Below are 19,535 nucleotides of genomic sequence, written 5' to 3' on the forward strand. Positions count from 1 at the left end.
CTGTGTGGGCCGAGGTGCCCAGCCCTGAACATGAAACAAAAGATGCCAACAGCTCTAAGCTGGATCCAACCGCTTCTCATTACTTCCACCAAACTACCACTGTGTCTCCCCAGGACAGCCTCCGACTTGGTCTGTCTGCTTGTACCCCTGCCTCTCCCACAGTCTCTTCTTGACCCAGTAGCCAAAGTGATCCTTTTTTTGTTGTTTTTTTGTTTGTTTGTTGCGGCACGCGGGCCTCTCACTGTTGCGGCGTCTCCCGTTGCGGAGCACAGGCTCCGGACGCGCAGGCTCAGCGGCCATGGCTCACGGGCCCAGCCGCTCCGCGGCATGTGGGATTTTCCCGGACCGGGGCACAAACCCGTGTCCCCCGCATCGGCAGGCGGACTCTCAACCACTGTGCCACCAGGGAAGCCCCAAAGTGGTCCTTTTAAACTCTAAGTCAATCATGTTACTGCTAGCCTTGAAACCGTCCAGTGAATCCCCACTTCACTCAGAGCAAAGGGCAGAGTCCTCACTCACGATGGCCTACTACACTCTACACCACCGAGCCGCCTTCCAGCCCCCCTCCCTGCCTCCTCTCCCCCGACTCTCCTCCTTGCATGCCCCAAATCGACCACCCTGGCCTCCTTACCAGCTCTCCATCACACCAGGCATGCTCTCACCTCAGGGCCTTTGCAGGATCTCCGGTTTCCTCTGCTGAAACGCGTCCTCCAGCTCACTACCTCATTAATCATTAACTCCCTCACCTTTTCCCAATCTTCACTCAAATGCCATTTCCTTAGTGAGGCCCACCTGAGCGCCCCACTGAAAACGGCAACCTCCCTCCAGTCCTCTGGACGGCCCTCATCGCCCATAACACTTAACACCTGTTAACGTGCTTTGTAATCTCCGTAAAAGTAATACTAGGTTTGTTGTTTATGGTTCCTCTCTCTCCTCTGTAAACTGTTTGGAACTATTGTTCACTGGTGAAACTCAAGGGCCTAGAATAGTGCCTGGAATACAATAAATGAATGACTCTGGATGCTAAGATCATTGGTCATTTTATTTTGATACCTCTCTGCATAACAAAAAGAGGCCACAAACAACATAGAGATCTTAAGAGCCGTCTGACCACACAGAGGGACAGAAAACTGCTTGGTCAGCTGTCTCCTTCCCCCTGACCCAGCATTTCACAGATTCAGGCACAGGTTTACACCTGCTTGGAAAAAATTAACACAGGCCTCCCACTCTGCACGATCCAGTTATAGTACCAATAAAATAACAGCCATCATTACCAGGGGTTCACCATGTGCCAGGCCCAGCTCTAAGTGCCTGAACACTTGACTCCTTTGGCCCTGTCAACAAACTGATGTAGCAGGTACTGTTTTTATCTCCATCCCATAATAGATGAAGACCAAGGATTTGAAGCACGTGGTCTAACTTCAGCATCCATACTCTTAACCACGGACTAGCTTCCCCTCGACAATTAGATAAAGCAGACACCTGACAACCTCACTCAAACTGAGACGAAGCAAACTCCGAAGGTTGTAAATTCCAAACCTTTCTTGACGGAACAGAGCACAAGGACATAAAGTTCTCACCACGTATCCTCAGAGAAAGGCAGGGACGAGCACTTGGATTCTCTGCCTTGGACAAACCAAGCACTTTGGAGCCAGAGAAACGGACTCTAGGACCCAGAGAGTTCCCTTGCCGTCCAGCTTTACAGTCCTTCCACGGCTAACACCAAAGCAGCTTCCCCCAAATAAATTCTTTATCCTTTATACACAAGAAAATTTAAATAGCCCCTCTGATGGCTGTGAGTCCGGTTTGAGCCAGACTAACCTCATTTCCCTTTTGAGTAGAGTTATTAGACTGGGAGATCAAAGAAATGCTACAGACATATGGTATCTTGATTTCAGCAAACCATTTGACAATCACTCACGATGATAGATCCTGTGGGCAAGGTGGAGAAATGTGGTTTGAATGGGAAGGTGGGGGGAGCATTCGGGGCTGCTGCAACAATGGTACCCAAGGAACAGTGATTAATAGACGTCAGCTTGGAGGGATGTTGTTAGCACCGCCTGCCAGTGGGCTCTGGCCTTGAGTACATCGGAACAATAATTTTATCAAAGATGTGGGTGATGGGGTAGCATCGTGTTTAGGATGTCTGCAAAGAGCAAAACGCTGTGGGCGGTAGCTGACACGCTGAATCAAAAATTTAATCCATCACCACTGATTGGAAATGAAAGAGCAAAGCAAGCAAGATTCAATTTAACAGAGACAATGGGGGAGTCTTGTGAAATTTAAGTTCAAAATACCAACTACACAAATGGAAGACAGGAAGCCCCATGTAAAAGAACCGCCACCAGAAAGGAAAGGGCTTTGTTGGGCTACAAGAGCAATCATGCGCCAGTGGTGTGGTGCCAAAGGTTAAGGCAACGAGGGCCCCCTTAGTCCTAGGGGGGCATGCAGATGGAGAAAGGAATGGGTACATTCCTGTGGCAGAGGGCAACCAGAGTGGAAGGGGATAGGAAATGTGGCATTAAGATTCCTGGTTGAAGGAAGTGAAGTTGTTTCACCTGGGATGAAGAAAGCTTAGAAGGGACAATAACAGTCACCTGCAGACACTTAAAGATGTCCTGGAAAAGAGATTATAAGCAGATTCCATATGGCTCCAGACAGCAGATTAGGACTGAAAGGCAGGCATTGCCAAAAGACAGATTTAGTCTCAGTGTAGATAAGGATTATTTGAGAATGGGAACTAACCAGCAATAAAGTTGGGCTGTGGGTGGCCACTCCTAGGAATCTCAGAAACTAGATGGGCTTCCACTTGGCACATCTTTAAAAAGAGTCCCACCCTGAGCGGGAGGTTGGATTTGAGGGACGCTAGGGTCTTTCCCAACTCTAAGATCCCAGGACTGCCCAACGCTTGCTAACTTCATTTTGTTCTTGGTTAATTTCACTTTGAAGGACTTGGACGATTCACAATTAAGTAATTTTTCAGCACACGGATGCCCAGGTCCTCAGATTCCTATTTCAGTACACTCAGACCTTCTCATGTTCATTAACAGGTTGAGGGACAGACATTAGCGTCAGAAACGAAAATTGACCCTGCCTGTCTTAGTCATTTACAAAGATGAGCTAGACAGGGTCTCTGCCCTTTGTGGGCTTACAGTCTGGTTAAGAGCGCTCTCCAAAACCTTATTTCAACAAATTTAGACCTTAGAATGAGAGGCTTACATTCAGAAACCATTCTCACCTCATTATCTTTTGTTTTCACTTACTATCAAGATGTGATTCATGAGGAATTCTTGATGCAAAAAGAACTTGCAGGAATTTTTGTGATTGATGGTTTGGTCTTGGGATACCCTTCCCATGATCGTTTTTAACCGAGTGTCCCACAAAATCTTTTGGTTCACGATTTTTACTAGAGTAAAAAGAAATTCAACTGAACTATCAAAACAAAATTCCAACTGCATTTAAAATTGTCTTTGTTCTAAAATTTCAAAGCATTGAGAATTACCTGGCAGTCCAGTGGTTAGGACTCTGCGCTTCCACTACAGGGGGCCAGGGTTCGATCCCTGGTCACGGAACTAAAATCCCGCAAGGCACGGATGCAGCCACAAAAGAAAAATTCAAAGCATTATATGAAGCCAATGGATCTTTAAGACGTTTGCGCTAACATGGGACAACAGGAAAGATGTCATATGTGATTGGAACTTAAAGGTGATGCCCACTGTAGACCAGAAGCCCTGAGACTGAAGATGTTTCTGAGCACTTATGTGGAATTTACACTTTCCTGATGGCATTGTGTGGAAAATGCCTCCACAAACAGGAAGAAAGGTATCTTTATTGTTACCATCTTAGCAATATCAGCCCAACAGAACCTCAAGGATTTCCTAGGTAGAGTAGTTTGATAGTTTTGATTTAAAAGCCCAATCCAGGGACTTCCCTGGTCGCCCAAGTGGTTAAGACTCCACGCTCCCCATGCAGGGGGCCCGGGTTTGAGCCCTGGTCAGGGAACTAGATCCTGCACGCCACAACTAAGAGTCCGCATGCTGCAACTAAGAGAGTCCGCATGCTGCAACTAAGAGTCCGCACGCTGCAACTAAGACCCGGCACAGCTAAATAAATAAATATTAAATAAATAAATAAATAAATACCCAATCCAGTACAACAAGAAAATTCTAGAAAGAAATGTGCTGCTGTTACTGGTTATGAGGAAATTACACCCATGAATTATTAACACTTGAAAGATTGCATTTTTCTCAGTAGCTCCGTGATGGGTTTAAAAGCAGCTTTCACTGGAGCTCTTCGGGTATCATAATGCCTCAGAAAAACTCAATGAGTAGAGCCAGGAGGAAAAGACACCTAACCAGAGTTACGAAAACATCCCCCCAAAAAAACACATTAAGCAGACTGCAAAGGGTTTTTGTGAGCAGTAGTATGAACAGAATGGGGAAGAAAAGGATCATCCTTCCAAAAGCAGGCTGAACCCCCAATTAGCACTGCTGTATCGACCCCAAATGATCGATTCACCCCATGTGTAACTTCCTAGTCTACTTATGGGTTTAGCAGCTCCTGGGTCTGCTCTGGCTGAAATTACGCATCTCACACAGGGAGTGTGGATCTCTCGGGGCCATCATCACTGGCCCATTCCACAGGACGATAGGCAGGGCTCTCAAAGGCTGGCCGAGGAAACGGTGTGGAACTGAGGGGGTGTGTCTTGGTCATCGTGGACCTGAGCTCCTTTCGAGCCTCTTCTCACCTCTGAAGCACTGACGATCTCCTCCTACGCCAATGAGAGGTTAGACTGTGAGCCCACTAAAGGGTAGTAAGTTATTTCCAGACCCAGCACAGAGCGTCTGGAGGGCTTGACCATGTGACGAATCTAATAACCCTCGGGGAAGGAATTTAGGGAAAAAGAATGAGAAGCATCACCTCTACCACACTCCCAGCCCTAGGTCTTTGTCCTCACAGTTCAAAGATTAAACAGGTTGTTTTGACATGGATTCTCCCAGACCTGATGAGTACAAGTGCAAGTTCAAGTGCAAGAAGTTTTTGTGGGAGGCGACCCCAGGAAGCACCCATAGGTAACTGAGAAGTGAGACGGAGAAAAGAAGATAGTGAATACACAGTGTGTTTTCAAATAAGTCACCACTGTGGGCAACTGCAGCTCAGTCCTCTGGGGAACTCTGAGAGATGGTGTAGAACGTGCCTCAGAGCTCTCTCATCCAAGGTGCAAGGAAGTGAGGCCACTGGTCCACCAACGTCCCGTCCATCATTGATTGAGTACTACTTCAGAGGCAATGATTCGCTAGCACTTCTGGCTTTCCCTGTGTGCAAGGCCCAGCGCGGTCCATCAGTCAGAAAAAAGAAAAAGCCCTAGGCAGAGTCACAGGAGTTGGCAGTAAGCAGCCATCAGAATGAGAGGTGAGGGCTGAAGGAATCTAGCAGGGCGCCAACACGGTCTGCTGTCCAGAAGGAGAAAAGCTAAGATAAAGGTTAGCACAGAGTTCTAGAAAACTCGGAGGCGGGAGGTGGCAGGCAAGGAATCAGATTCCACTTCACAGAGAAGATGACGTGTCCACTGATTATCAAAGAAAGAGCAGAAATGAGCCAGTGAAATGTTCCAGAAGAAAAGAGTAGTATACACATTGGCCTGAAGAATGAGAAAGCCTGGCAAGTTGGGGGACAGCCAGTAGTTCAGTGTGACTGGACTGGGGTGGAATGTGGGGAAGGCAGGGAGGGACATGTCAAGTGGACAGAAGCGTATCGAGAAGGGCCTTGATTTTAATACTGTAATTCCCCTGGATTTGTGCAGCAACGTGTGGGAGAAAAGACTAATGTTTGGGAATACAGTTTGTGCACTCAGACCTGGACCCTAATTCTAGGCTCCAGCACTTTCTAGCTGTTGCTACCCAGAGCAAGTTGCTAATCCTCAGTAAAGTAGGAAAATAACTCTCACAGAGTCACTGTGAAGATTAAATAAGATGATTCATATAAAATCTTAGCATAGGGCCTGACATAGAGCAGAACTGAATAAATGTTAACTAAAAATAAAATAAATCTACTCGCTAGATGACAAACGTGTTACTGCAGTGAAATGGGAAAACGATGGTCTTTTCAGGACATGGCAATGGATTAATTGTGCATCCACATGGAAAAAAATGCATCTTGACCCCTACCTCGTACTATTTGTAAATATCAATTCCATGTGAGTCATGGATCTAAATGACAGAGGAAAAACAAAAAAAACCTTCTAGAACATAAAAGAATATCCTCATGACCTTGGGGTCAGTGAAGAATTTAAGAACAAACAGAACAGAGCACAAAGACCACTAACGATAAAGAAAAGGATCCATAAATTGGACTACATAAAAATAAGAACTTCTGCTCACCAAGAGGTAACACTGAGTGAAAAGGCACACAACAGGGAAGGTAATTGCAATATCTATAGCTCACAAATAACTCATATACATAATATATAAAGAACTCCTACAAGACAAGAAAAAAACATACAAAGAACCTTACTGAAAAGTGAGTAAAGGCCTCAAACAGGTAATTCACAAAAGAGAATATTCAAGTGGTCAAAAATCTATATGAAAAGGTGTTCAATCTCACAAGCCATCAGCAAAATGCAAATTAAAACCACAATGAGATTTTTATTAGCTACCCACAGAATAGCTACAATTAAAAGACCATACCATACCTGTTCGCTCTTCGTCCCCTCTTATGTGGCCTTCCTCTCCACCCCTCCACTTAAACAGCACTTAGCAGGGCCACTCATTGCTAACAACGTACCAAGCTCAATGGCCTTGCCTCAGCGCTCATCTTCCTCTCAGAAGCATTTGACCAAAATGATTCCTCCTCCATTCCTGAGACACCTTCTCCTGGCTTCCATCATACCATGCTCTCCTGATTTCCCTTCTAGCTTGCTCACTGCTCTTTCTCAGTCTTTCTTCTCCTCTACTAAAATTCCGAAGTTGGACTGCCCTAGGCTAAGTCATGGTCCCATTTTCTTTACTCTCTACATGGTCCCGAGCTCCAGGGCTTCGCATATCGTCTCTACCCTTACATCTCACATCTACATCTCCAGCCTGGACCTCTCTCTTGAGTTCTGAACTCACACGTCTAATTGCCTAAGACACAAGCAGCTCAAGTTAACATGGCACAAACAGAAAAGCATTGATTCCATCCCCGCCCCCAAAGATAAAAGATCCACTCTTCCATGAACCTTACCCATTTCTGGAAATGGACCTTCTATGAGCTGTTTAAGCCAAAAACAACAACAACACTGGGAGTCATCCATAATTAGTATTATTATTTGCTCTTATACCCTGTACCCAAACCAATTGGTAAGTCCCGTCAATTCTATTTCCAAAATGAATTCAGAATCCAAGCACTGTTCACTGTCACCCTAGTCCCAGCCATGGTCACCACTCACACTGTCTAACTGGTCTACCAGCTCCGGACTTGCCTCCGGAGTGACTTTGCTCAAGTGTGTGTCAGATGATGTCACCCCTGCAAAAACCACTCCAGCCTGTCTCAGGGCAACAGGAAGCAGCTGTCCAAGGATGAAGCAGCATGGAGAATGGTGACCCGGGTGGGAAGGCTATACAGGGGGTATAGAGGCACCCAGACACATTCAAAGGGAGAGAAAAGAGAACTTCGGTCACTTCCAGGCTCCCTCTCCCTTTGAAACTCCCCTAGGCCTTGAGCAATGCTAAAGGGAGATGCATGAGGTAGCAGATGCCACTGGTACTCCACCCACACACAGCCCCTCTCCTCTCCCCAGGCAACCCCTGCAGACATTCCCGTACACACCATAGGCTTTTGGCATCTCTCTACCTGGCCCGGGAGCCTGCTGAGCCCACACCGGGGGCAGGCCCCAGGAGCCAGGGAGTTCATACTCCAGGTGCTCTCCATCAGTGAGGGATGGAAGTTGGTGGAGAAATACTGTAGCTTCCTCACTCCTCAGTGGGACACTTCTGAGGTGTGTGCTGGATTGAACCCCAGTTGCCCACCTCCCCACTGCCTCCCTGTGCTTCCTGGGATCCCCTCTCAAATAAACTCCTTGCACAGAAATCCTTGCCTCCGTCTCTGCACACTGGGAAGCCCAAATTAAGACACATAATACTGTGCTTTTCCTCCCGAACGTAATGCCTTTTATGACATCAAACAGGAACAATGCCATCCTAAATTTATCTGGACAAGAGGAGAGGTGTGTGCACAAAGTATGGAGATACCGTTTTAGAAAAATGTAAAAATAATAGATTTTAAGTCTATCCCTTGTATTATATGAGCCCCATCTTCATTTATTTATTCATGTATAAATATGCACAAATAGACTATATGTTCATCAATCGTATGCACACACCAAAAATCCCCTCTTTTCTCCATTCGCCATTAGTTTGTACTCCAAACAGTGAAAAGGATTATATTGAATTCTGGGTACATAACTACCCACTCCTGCCTCTAAAGAAAAAGGGGAGAAGAGAACTCATTCTGCTCCATCGCTGAGTTTCACTTGTGAGAAATCTAATTTAAGGTGCAGTGGGTCACACACACACACTCACACACACACACACATACGGGAAATGTATGCACCACTCAACAGTCTGCAAAACTTCCCTCCACTTCTTTTGAAGTGAAATCACCACTCACCCTGACCACACTCCCCAGATATCAGCGCTGTTGAAAGTGAAGGGCCGGTCCCTGCTGTGTGGTTTGAGGTAAAAAGGAGGCAGGATTAAAGCGCTCATTTCAAGTCCCCAAAGTAAAATACGACTTGGCCTACGGCAGTCCTAATTCTTTCCAGAACTCATCCCCGGAATTGCCCTTTTAAACAACCAGTCATTAACCCAACTCTGGGTCTTTTATAGCTGCGAAAACCGATAGCGCACATCATTTATTCATTACGCTTATTATTATTGTTATTGCAGAAAAGCAGCGAATTCCCGGGGCGGGGTTCAGAGGGGTTTTTTGGCGGGGGGGAGGGGTAGTGCGCGAACGGGGCGGGGGGGGGTCGGTTAGGAGGCTGTGCCGGGTTGCGGGACTGAGGTGCCCGGAAGTCCCCGGGGAAGGATGCCGTGAGGGCGCCCCGCCCCCCCCGCGCGCTCCGCGGCCACCGCCACCGGCGCAGCTGCTGCAGCAACCGGGGAAGCTTCTTATGTAAGTCAGAGCCGCTGACATCACCTTCGCTGCGAGCGTCGCAGCCGCTGGACTAGGCGCCAAAGGACCGGCGTGCTGGCTTACGGCCCCCGCCCACCGTCCGGTTGTTCCTAAATGACTCCAACGCCTCCCGATTTAGCCAACCGTGCGCCAGGGGACTCTCCTGAGCGCCAGAATGACATTTACTGGGAGCCCTGGGATGTCGCAAGAGTGAAGTTAACGGGCAGCAAAGGTGCCCAGGGGTCTTGTACACACGGCTGAATTGGGGCGACAGTCCACGTTGGGGGAAAGGGAGGGGGGCGGAACCCCTCCGAGATTCTCGGAGGGCAGATGGCACAGAGAGCCATTTAGCAGGAACCCTGTTCTGTTCAGGGCAGAAGAGATGCCCAGGGGTCTCATCGATCTCCCCGGGGCCCGGGACACTCCTCCATCCACGCCTCTCCCAGGCCAGAAGGCTGGAGCAGAGCGCTTCGGAGTTCACTCCAAGAGGCGAATGGCGCCGCGCTACGTCGCACACAAACGCAAGGCACAAGTTCGGGGCTTGGTGCAGCCCGTGAGGTCACAGTAAGAGGGGCAAAACCGCCACGGCGTTGCAGAAGCCCTAAGAGGACACTCACTGCTCCTCGAGCGGCCCAAGCACGCACTGGGGTGGGGGTGGGGGGGACTACATGGCTCCGGGATGGGCTGCTGGAAACCACAGAACTTGCACCAACCTCCAGCCCCGCCGGGGAGGCACCGAGAAATCGAGCCCCAGAGGTGAATGACAGGCCCCTCTGTCTCCTGTGTCCCCATAAATGCTCCCTCTCAGCCCATGGCTGCCTTCGAGTCCCGAGACTGCCCCTTTAACTTTCTCCTCTCCGCGTCTGCGTCCCTGCCTGGGGTGGGTCTCAGGGGAGGCAAGCGTAAGGTGCAAAGCTGCAGCAGGCGCGGCGCCGGGATTGCGGCGACCGCGGAGGGCGCGAGGGTGCGGCGCCGACGCGGAGCGCCGGGCGGGCGGGCGGACGGCGCGGGTACTCACGCACTGCCTCCTGCTTGGGGTCCAGCGTGCCGAGCACGCGCTGCACGCCGCCGAGCTTGCCCTGCAGCGCCCAGACGCGACGGTGAGTGAGCTGGATGTCGCTCTCGAGCTCCTGGAAGAGGCTGCACGCGTGCCGGGCCACGTCCGAGAGCTGCCGGAGGACGCGGGCCAGCGCCGCGTTGCTGACCGCGCACAGGTCCAGCATGAGCAACACGGCCGCGGCCGCCGCCGAGGACGCCTCGCCGGCCGCTGACGCCGCCTCCAAGACCCCTGCCGCGCTCTCCTCGCCCGCCGCGGGCGCCTCTCCGTGCGGCGGCAGCGCCTGGTCGGTCGGCGCGGGCAGCGCGCGTGGCGCGCGGGGAGGATCCTCCGGCCCCGGCGCCACGGCCTCGTCCCGTCGGCCGGGCAGCTGCAGGGGCGGCGGCGGCGGTTCAGCGCTGCCTCTGTTCGCGTCCTCCGCCGGGTCAGGCGCCGGGCGTCGCTGCCGGCACAGCCACTGCGGCTCCACGATCCGCTTGGCGAAAGGCATCCCGCGCAGCCGGGCCGCGACTTTCTGGTCTCCTCAAAGCGCCCCGGGCGAGCGGGGAAACGGGCGCGCCCACCTGGGTGGAGAGGGATTAGGAGTCGGGCAAAGGCGCGTTCGGGGAGTCCGGATACGCAGGGGGCTCCTCGCTCACCTGGCCTCCTCCTCGTCCCCGCCCTCCCCCTAGCAAATCAGTCCAGCCGCTCCTCCTCCGCGTGCACCGTTCCCTGAGGAGGATGACAAGCGCGGGGCACAGAAATCCCGGGGCGCGCCTTGGCTCTCCTCACTTGCTTCCAACCCGGGTCGGCTGGCTCAGCTCCATCATTCCTGCGCTCGCCGCCGCCGCCCCGGCCGCTGCCGCCGCCACCGCCTATATAAATGGGCGTGTGTGTGTGTGTGTGTGTGTGTGTGTGTGTGTGTGTGTGTGTGTGTGTGCGCCCGCGCGCCCGCGCGCGCCCGCGCGCGTGTGTGTCTGGGTGGGTGGGTGGGTGTGTGTGCGCGCGCCTCAGTTTGAAAGTACCCCGGCGCAGGCCTCTCCCCGCGCGCCCCTCGGCCGCTCCGGGGAGCAATTGCGCCCGGGATCTCTCTCCCTCTCTGGGCTGGGAGGAGGTTTCGGAAAGGCGCTTTGAAAACCCGGAGAGAGGAATCCGCCTCCAGCCCAGGCGCAGGAGGCGGCGCGGGGGCGGCGGGGCGGACGCAGGGCAGGGGAGGGGAGGGGTGGGGGGAAAGGCCCGGGCGAGCGGGACGCAGCGCCCTGTGCGGCCGCTGGGAGTCACTGGTGGCCTCGCCTCTCCAGCCTTGTTCTGATGCAAAGACACTTCCTCGCATCCGAGGGGTGAGGATTGAGACTGTCAGCGCGGTGAGGGCGGGGAGTCCTCAAGTTGGGGTTGCCGGTGTGGGTGGCGAGTGCAGAGGCAGGAGGGTGGGGTATTGGGGATGCGTGTTGACGTGTTGGTGCAAGTTGCTTCGCCGAATTCCAGCTCTGAGCAAGTCCTTTGGGTTCTTAGCTGGGAAAACTGGGCTGCCCCTTAGAGTGCCCTGGGCTCTGTGAGCGCTGTGACACAGCTGGGGAGGGTGACGGGGCGTGGGCGCATCTTGGGGTGGCCAGAGTGGGCAGGACGCTATTTATACCCCTTCCCGGGCATCCCTCGGCCGCTGCGCTGGGCCAGGTCTCTATAGAACATCATGAATGAGACCCAAACCACCCATGAGCAAAACCCCCAGAAAACTGCTTGCAAAACTCATTGACGCGTTAGGTAGGATAAGCCATATTACCTCCCTGTCACCCTGCCCTGCTGATCAGACACGGGAATGTTAAAGTTCTCCGTCAGAGAGCTGATGATTCACAGAAGAAAGGAAGATTTTCCCCTTTGGTTAACTGAAAGGTATAAGTTCTAAAAAGGCATGTACACTATTTCGATTGCAACAGTCGAAGGCTGGATGCTGTCAGCCTAAAACCTAAAAAAGAGTTTGAGAAATGTTAATAAAATGCATGCTTTCATCCCTCCAAAAAGAATACTGTAAAAATATTTTTTATTTTAAAGCCACAAGCCAGATCTTGGGAATGCAGACTTCATTTCATGTGTCTAAAGAGAACATGGAAAAAATATGTTTTATGGCAACAATAAAGCCCTGCAGACCAGTGGTGGGGCCCGACACTCGGCACTCTGGACTGGCCCATACTTCAATTATAAAGGCTTCAACAGACGCCCCTCTCCTATTCTACCTCAAAAAATAACATTTTTGGCGAGGGAGTGTCCTTGTTCATAAAAGATCCAGGCTGGGGATTTGGGGATAAAAGGTCATGATGTCTGCAAGGTACACATAAGTGTTTCAGTAGCAACAAGAAGAATGATGATAATAATGTATCTGGACAAAGAGGGAGACAAAAGAAAATAGGACAAAATAGGCAAACAGTGAGTCTAGGTAAAGGGCATATTGGGATTCATCGTACATTTCTTGCAACTTGAAATTTGGGTTTGTTTCCAAATAAAAAGTGGGAAAAAAAGAATATTTTGGAAAAGGGTCTTTTGGGAGTTGTTTTTTCATCTCACAAATCTAAAGAGCTTAGAGCTGGCTGTTTTCAAATCTAGCTTGACTTTTTTAATATGTTCACAATTCTGAACATGAGTCCTGCTAGATAGCCAAGCCACGCGTTCCTCCCTAAACACACTGAGGCAGGAAGAACAATGAAGGGTATTTAAAGGCCTCCAGTTAGGGGCCCCTGTGGCAAGTCTGCCCCACTGCTCACTGCCCCTCCCCTGGCACTGCCCTAGCCCCAGCATCCAGGGGTCCTCTCCACCAGACAGAGGTGATTGAAGGGGGGGACGGGAAAATTCCATGGGACGGGGAGCCCTCCTCTGGGCCCAGGAGGGGTAGGATTCCAGGGGGTAGTTAAGTTCTAGAACACGCTAGCTACCTTGGTGTCTGCCCCAAAATGGCCAGCAGAGACTCAAGTCAAGATCTCAAAACGATTCAAAGTACAGTTCAGCGGTGTAAAAAGAGAAACTCTTTGTAATCTCCTGGCCTCCTGGTCATGTGCTCATAAAGCCATGTGGGCAAAATAAAAAGCTTTGATTGTGGCGTTTGATCTCCTTCGTTCTCACTGCCCCTGGGCCCTCTTTGGTAGCCGGCAGGGACCTCTCCAAGGTCACTTCAGTATTTTATGTTTGATGACTTTGAAGGACAGCTTTCCTTTCAAAGTCACCAAAAATAAAACCAATACTAATTAAAATATGCATTAACACGGTGGGCTGATGTGTTTCTCGGCCCACTGGAAGGTGTGAATAAAGGCACTTTTAGAGAAGTGATCGTTAAACATCCGAGACGCTAAAAAACTGCGCTAGCCTTGCAAGGGCAGCTTCAGACCACCTGGGGGCCTCACTGTGCCCCTCCCACTTCAAGCTCCACCCTCACCCCACGCCCACAGCTTCAGTTTGGCTGCTGCTTTATAGACCCGAAACATTTGAATCAGGTCATGGTGATGGGGTGCCCGAATATTCTTCGTGCTAATGAATTTTCCATACATCCAGGAGCTGTGTCGCTCTTACTCAAATCTCGGATTGCCCCATTTGACTCCGAGTTTTCCCACAAAAAGCTCTGATGAAATCGAGGTTGACGTCTGAAGCTAGACTGTTACATCTACTTATGTGTGTGTTGATCTCTCGAGATCACATACCCCCCCCGACATGTACACATATTTATCACCATGAGCTTACAGCCAAAAGGGAAAAGAAAGGCAGCATTTAAAAATGACCCCATTGCCTAATTCCAGGCAGTCATTCATGCAGCTCAAAGGCCAGCACAATTCTCCCATAAACTCGAATGTTCGGTCAGTATATACCCTTTGCCACTGTAAAACGAACGAAGTATCCTGTGTCACCACGCCCCACAGTTACACTCCTGCCTGCTGCAGCCCAGCGGGGACAAGGTCTTTGTTGAAGGAAAGGACTGGCATTGAGAAGCCACACAGCCCCTCCGCCCTCAGCCTGGCTAGGCTCCGGCTAGCACAGAACCCTCGTCAAGCAGCCTCTGGAACCTCACAAGCAACAAAGCAAGAGATTCCTGAAAGATCCTTCACCAAAAATGTCTGTTCTGTTTCAAATATTCCAGCATAGACACTGCACCACCATTATTTATACTTGAAAAATATTTCTTTTGTCCAAGAAATTCCAGGAGACACATGGGCTTGTTAGCATAATCGTGTAACTACAGTGGCTGGAGTCTCCCTTCCTTCACCCAGTCGCACCTATTCCTCACTGAATCACTTTAATTCGCTCCGAAAAGCCCTGCCGCTAAGTAAAAAGCTGTTAAATAAAAAACATTTTCAGTAATTTCATTGGGCAAAATTATGAGCCTCCCATCCCAACCCAAGTTACCCAAACCATTTCGCAGATAGAAAAATCTATCAAGTTTACATAAGGAAAAAAGCAACCATTTGAAAGTGAATGAATGTAAACCATAGAACATAACGTGGAAATATCTTGTAATGGAGGTGCCTTACACTTGTTACAGGCAGAAGCACAGATTTCAGAGTCTGTAGCAAGGGCTGGAGAAGAAAGGAGAGGTTGCCATTCTTGGGAAACGACTAGAGAGTCATATGGTTCACATTCAAGCAGAACACTTTTTGGAGCTCATCATTATCCTATACTCAAACTGCACCCTCAAATAAAGTTAGAGCACAGAGAAACACCTTGAGGGCAAAATAAAAGCTGCAGATGAGAGAGCCGTGAAACATATGGGAAGAAGACACACGCACAACCAACAGAAAGGCTGCAGAAGATGTTACTGGCCCCTCTCTCCTCCACAGCAGTGCTCCCAGGGAGGTTCTTCCCAGTGTTACGTTAGTTGCTGAGCTCTGAGATTCACCAGCTCCCTCTCTCCTTTAGCTGTGCTGGGGCCCAGGAGGAAGCCGGCAGCCCGTGCTTCTATGCCATACTGTTGGGGGGGGTGGAGCATGCTTTCTCCCAGATCTGTGGTTCGCAGCGTGAACGTTATGTCCAAAGCCTTCATGGCTTAGTTTTTGAAACTCAAAAGTCCAAGTTCTTCTAGTTCAAGAACCTGAAATTTGGCCTTGTGTACCCATGTTCCCAGGAACCACCAGGGGAAAAAATTCACTAAATATCAAAATGGGAAGCCACCATACAAATAAGTTCAGGTACCTGCCTGTTGACAACTATCAAGTGTATAGTTTCCGGGGGGGTGGGGGGAAAGACTATATACCACTACAAAAGGGTTTCCTTTGTTTTAGTTTGTGCTTTTCTTCCTCAAAAATCCTCATCTAGTCTATTAAGTATGCAGGACAGAGGTTTTTCTCTGCATTTTACTGGCAGGGAAACATGGGGAGAAAAACAATGATGCTATTAAATGGTTTTCCCAAAATGCCAAAGACAGCAAATCCAAAGATTGTTCCAACCAGCCTTTTTATCTTCCCTGCAAAGAACTGTTGATTACTCACATTGTTTCCAATGGGAGAGATTTTGACTTCTTTCTTATCTTCAAAAATCCTAGCCTCACATTTTACAACTGAATATAATTTTAAACATGCCAAATCTGGATCTAGTCAGAACTGCAAATACATCAAAATAACGGACAGAGTTAAAGCAGATGGAGCAAACAACAAGGGAGTTTCATTCACTTATTCGTTCCTCTGGTTATGCAACAAACATTTACCGGAAGCTTTATTTACCGAGTGCAAACATTTATTGGGTGCTCAGGCCTCTGTTTGCTGCCAGGGATATAAAAGGAAAGAAGACACAAACATCGCTTTCAAAGGGTGGAGTCTAGTAGGGTAGATAGACATGTAAACAAACAATGGCGGGGCAATGCCGGCAAGCTGTAATAGAGATAGGAATTAAGTGCTGCCCAGAATCCCGGAGCGATTAACACTGTCTGGGGGGAATACAGACTGGAGCAGGGATTCTAAAAGCAACATGGGTTTCAGAGCTGCTTCTTACAGCTTAGAAGCGGAAAGACTGAAGCTGAGACCAAGCAACACCACATGGTTCAAAGCAAAACAGGGTGGCCAAAACTGAGACCCTCCAACCAGCTGCAAGAGAAGATGAGCTTTTGACTAGTATCATTAAAGGGCATTTCCAACAAATCTTTTCCAAATCCTGCAAACCAGTTGGTAGGAGAAAGAATGTGGAAATTATGTTGTTTTTTTTTTTTAAGCTGACATGAAATGTTCACTCTTTGGCAGGGCTCGGTTTAGAAAGAGGAAGTGGATTTTTAATATATTTACTATAAAGCAAAGTCTTCGATTGAGTAAAATGAACCACAGTCTCTGGAGCACATGGCGCTAATAAAGTGAAACAGCCATTCCCCAAGGGTTCATAAGCTTCCCGCCTCCCCACTCCCTGCACCTCCTTTTTTTTTTTTTTTTTAACTGTTCAGAATTTGTTCTCCAAGCACCCTTCTGTGATGAAAACACCCAGTGCTGGCCTTGACCCAGAGGAAGTGCTTTGGACTGTGGTGGTCCTGAAATAAATCAGCTCTTTTTGAGAGGAACTTGAGGGAGTAAAATCTACAACTCACATTATCAGTCTGGGATTGAGTCCTTGTGAACGGCAGAGGCAGCAAACTTCAAACTTTATCAAGATCGTCGTGCTCATTAAGGAAGTGAAATGAAGCCAGATTTGAAGGAAAGCACTGGAGTAATTACAGAGTTATGAAGATTTAAAAGCTATGTGCCTGGGCACGCAGAGCGCAACGTGTTTCCTTTGGGCTCAGAGACACCGCAATTACAGGGCTTAGGGGTAGCAGAGCACCGAATTAGAACTCACCATTAGTTTGATTAATCACCGATGTTAAGTGCAGGCCCTGGAAATGGCTATGGCTCAGCCTGATTTGTGTCTCTTCCTCGCCTCCCCCTCCCCATTTCCCCCTCTATTTCCTTTACGAGATCAGGGGGTCAGGGAAGAATACGAACCTTGTATAAATGATAAGAAACTGGGTGCAAGCAAGTTAAAACTTCCTGAAGCTTAATGATTTCCCTACATCGGGGTTGGCTTTGCCAAGACTTGTATAATAGTGTGTTCTTTCTGCCTCCCAGGCTGTTAAATGGTAATGGTACAGCAGTGACATGTTGGTAAATCTAATACGAAAACCAGAGCATAAAGTATTTTATGTGGGTGTAGAACAAGTTAACATCCCCATAGGAAGCTCATCGAGATAATAATATATGATACTGCATTCGACGGGCTACAACAAACAAACAAAAAGCCCCAATATCTAGCCAATTAGCAATGATGGGCGAGAACCTGGCTCTTTGGAAGGAACTGTTACACCCTTCAGATAAAACTGGCTTATAAATCTACTTGCAGAAATGGTGTCTTGCCTGGAAAAATGATGCTGCTGGTGTGAGGTAGGTATTTTGGGGTCAGGATATTTGACTTGGTGCCTCCACATCAATATAACCAAAAAGTACAGCCAATTTTTTTATGAATGGGGAACACAAAGGCTCAAAAAGGTCACTGCACTAATTCAAACCCAGCACGACCACTCAGAGAAGGAACCCTGTAAGGAAAAATCCAGAATTCTTGGCACAAAGGTACTTCACTGGACAGGCCAGCCTTTAAATTGTGAACCAAAATGACCCTTGGTGGGAAAGGTGATTTTGTCAGCGGGAGATTTTTAAATAAAAAATGTCACTGAAATTTACTTCCGTGGCCCTTTTCATATTTGTGCGTGAACTACAGGGCTCCTGGGATCAAACAGGAGACAACCGACCAGCCATGCCTCTTAAATTACTTTTCCGGAGGTGTTTTCTTTCTCCACCTCAATTGTAAAGATCCAGGAATAACAGCCCAGTGAACAAAGTAGACATTTTTATTTCTCATCCTGTCTCAGTGGTCTCATAGTGGGTTCAATAAGAATCTGGAAATAATGAAAGCTTCTCCGTGGAGAAACACAAGACTCACCATAAGAAACGGCAGCTCCTAGGAGTCTCCTATAGTAACGGCAACAGCAGCAGAAACACTGCAGCAGCCCGAATTTCCTCCTTAAAAGAAAAAGAAGAATTTTAAAGGTGATCATCATCCACACTCACTAGCGTACAGATGGAATATCAGGCCACCAAGACAAAAATAAAACAGTTGTCCAAGAATTCTGTTGGGAAAAAAAAAAGTGGTAAGCAAGAGTGCCTGGATTATAGGCTCATTTTGATTTGTTTTGAAACATGTTTCAAGTATTTCCTATGGACTTTGGGAAGAACTTCAGCCCTGGTTACTAGGAAAGTCAAAATAAAAGGATGGGGAAGGAGCAAAAGAGAAAAAAGGGATTTGAGGTTTTTAAATTATTTTCCATTTTTATTTGAATTTTGCCTTTGTTTGCTCTTGAGAAAGTGTTCATTTTTAACCACTCACAGCCTTGCTCAGTTTTGCTACAGTGACAGACACTGTCATCAGCCTCCCCACTAACCCCTTCTCCTTTTCTAAGAGAATCTCAATTTTGTTCTGGGTGGCAATGGCCCAAGCCAATCTCCTACCCATCCTAGACTCCCTTGCATTCAGGATTGGCCAGATGATGCAGTTCTGGATAGGCTTCCTCCTTCTTCTTTGGCCCTGGAGAATGGACTCGAGGGTGACAGAGAAGGGCTGTCCTGCGACTGTGACATACATGAGGATGAAAGCAAAGGGATAAGGCTCTTGGAATGTAAATGATGGAGCAGAGTGCTGCCCCAGACCTGGCCTCCCACACTCCAGAGTTCTTGTATTGTGAAAAAAATAACCCTGTATTCGGGTCAGCTACTACACATGGTCAGATGCAGTTCTGACCGATTGGATTACCACTTCCTTACAAAGCATTGCTCTAACATTCAGAATACCAGGGCTCAGGATCTTCCTCATTCATTCATTCCACAGGTGTCATTCAAAAAACAAATACTGTACCTACTACGTGTCTGTGACTCTTCTAGGAACCAAGGAATCATCTTCGAATGAAACAAAACAAAGACCTGCCCTCAAGGTGTTTCCCTTCCAGTTAAACGGCATTAAATAATCATTGTCCAATAACAAAAGTTCATGTATTCAAAAGATGGTTCTAGTCCAGTTCTAAGATAAAGAAGTACTAGGGATGTGATGTACAACCTGACAAATATAATTAACACTGCTGTATGTTATATATGAAAGTTAAGAGAGTAAATCCTAAGAGTTCTCATCACAAGAAAAAAACTTTTTTTCTATTTCTTTAATTTTGTAGCTATATGAGATGATGGATGTTCACTAAACTTATTGTGATAATCATTTCATGATGGATGTCAGTCAAATTATGATGCTGTACACCTTAAACATATACAGTGCTATATGTCAATTATACCTCAATAAAACTGGAAGGAAAGAA

The 19,535-nt window shown here is 48.3% G+C and overlaps 1 protein-coding gene and 1 long non-coding RNA gene across 5 annotated transcripts in view; both read right to left on the reverse strand.

Moving 5' to 3' along the window:
- NHS (NHS actin remodeling regulator) overlaps positions 1–11,286 on the reverse strand; it is a 344,288-nt gene extending 333,002 nt beyond the window's left edge. For 3 of the 4 annotated variants that reach the window (XM_060086363.1, XM_060086365.1, XM_060086361.1), the window contains exon 1: positions 10,172–11,286. In XM_060086363.1, coding sequence (XP_059942346.1) covers positions 10,172–10,700 — 529 coding nt within the window. In that variant the 5' untranslated portion in view covers positions 10,701–11,286. The remainder of the gene's footprint in view (positions 1–10,171) is intronic. The other variant, XM_060086362.1, reaches the window with a different exon arrangement.
- A 6,826-nt stretch (positions 11,287–18,112) lies between these two features.
- Positions 18,113–19,535, reverse strand: part of LOC132481463 (uncharacterized) — a 145,666-nt gene continuing 144,243 nt past the window's right edge. Inside the window, exon 3 of the long non-coding RNA XR_009530831.1 lies at positions 18,113–18,195. This is a non-coding gene — a long non-coding RNA (uncharacterized LOC132481463). The remainder of the gene's footprint in view (positions 18,196–19,535) is intronic.

This window comes from Mesoplodon densirostris, chromosome X (assembly GCF_025265405.1).
Source record: "Mesoplodon densirostris isolate mMesDen1 chromosome X, mMesDen1 primary haplotype, whole genome shotgun sequence".
In the NCBI taxonomy this organism is placed as follows: domain Eukaryota; kingdom Metazoa; phylum Chordata; class Mammalia; order Artiodactyla; family Ziphiidae; genus Mesoplodon; species Mesoplodon densirostris.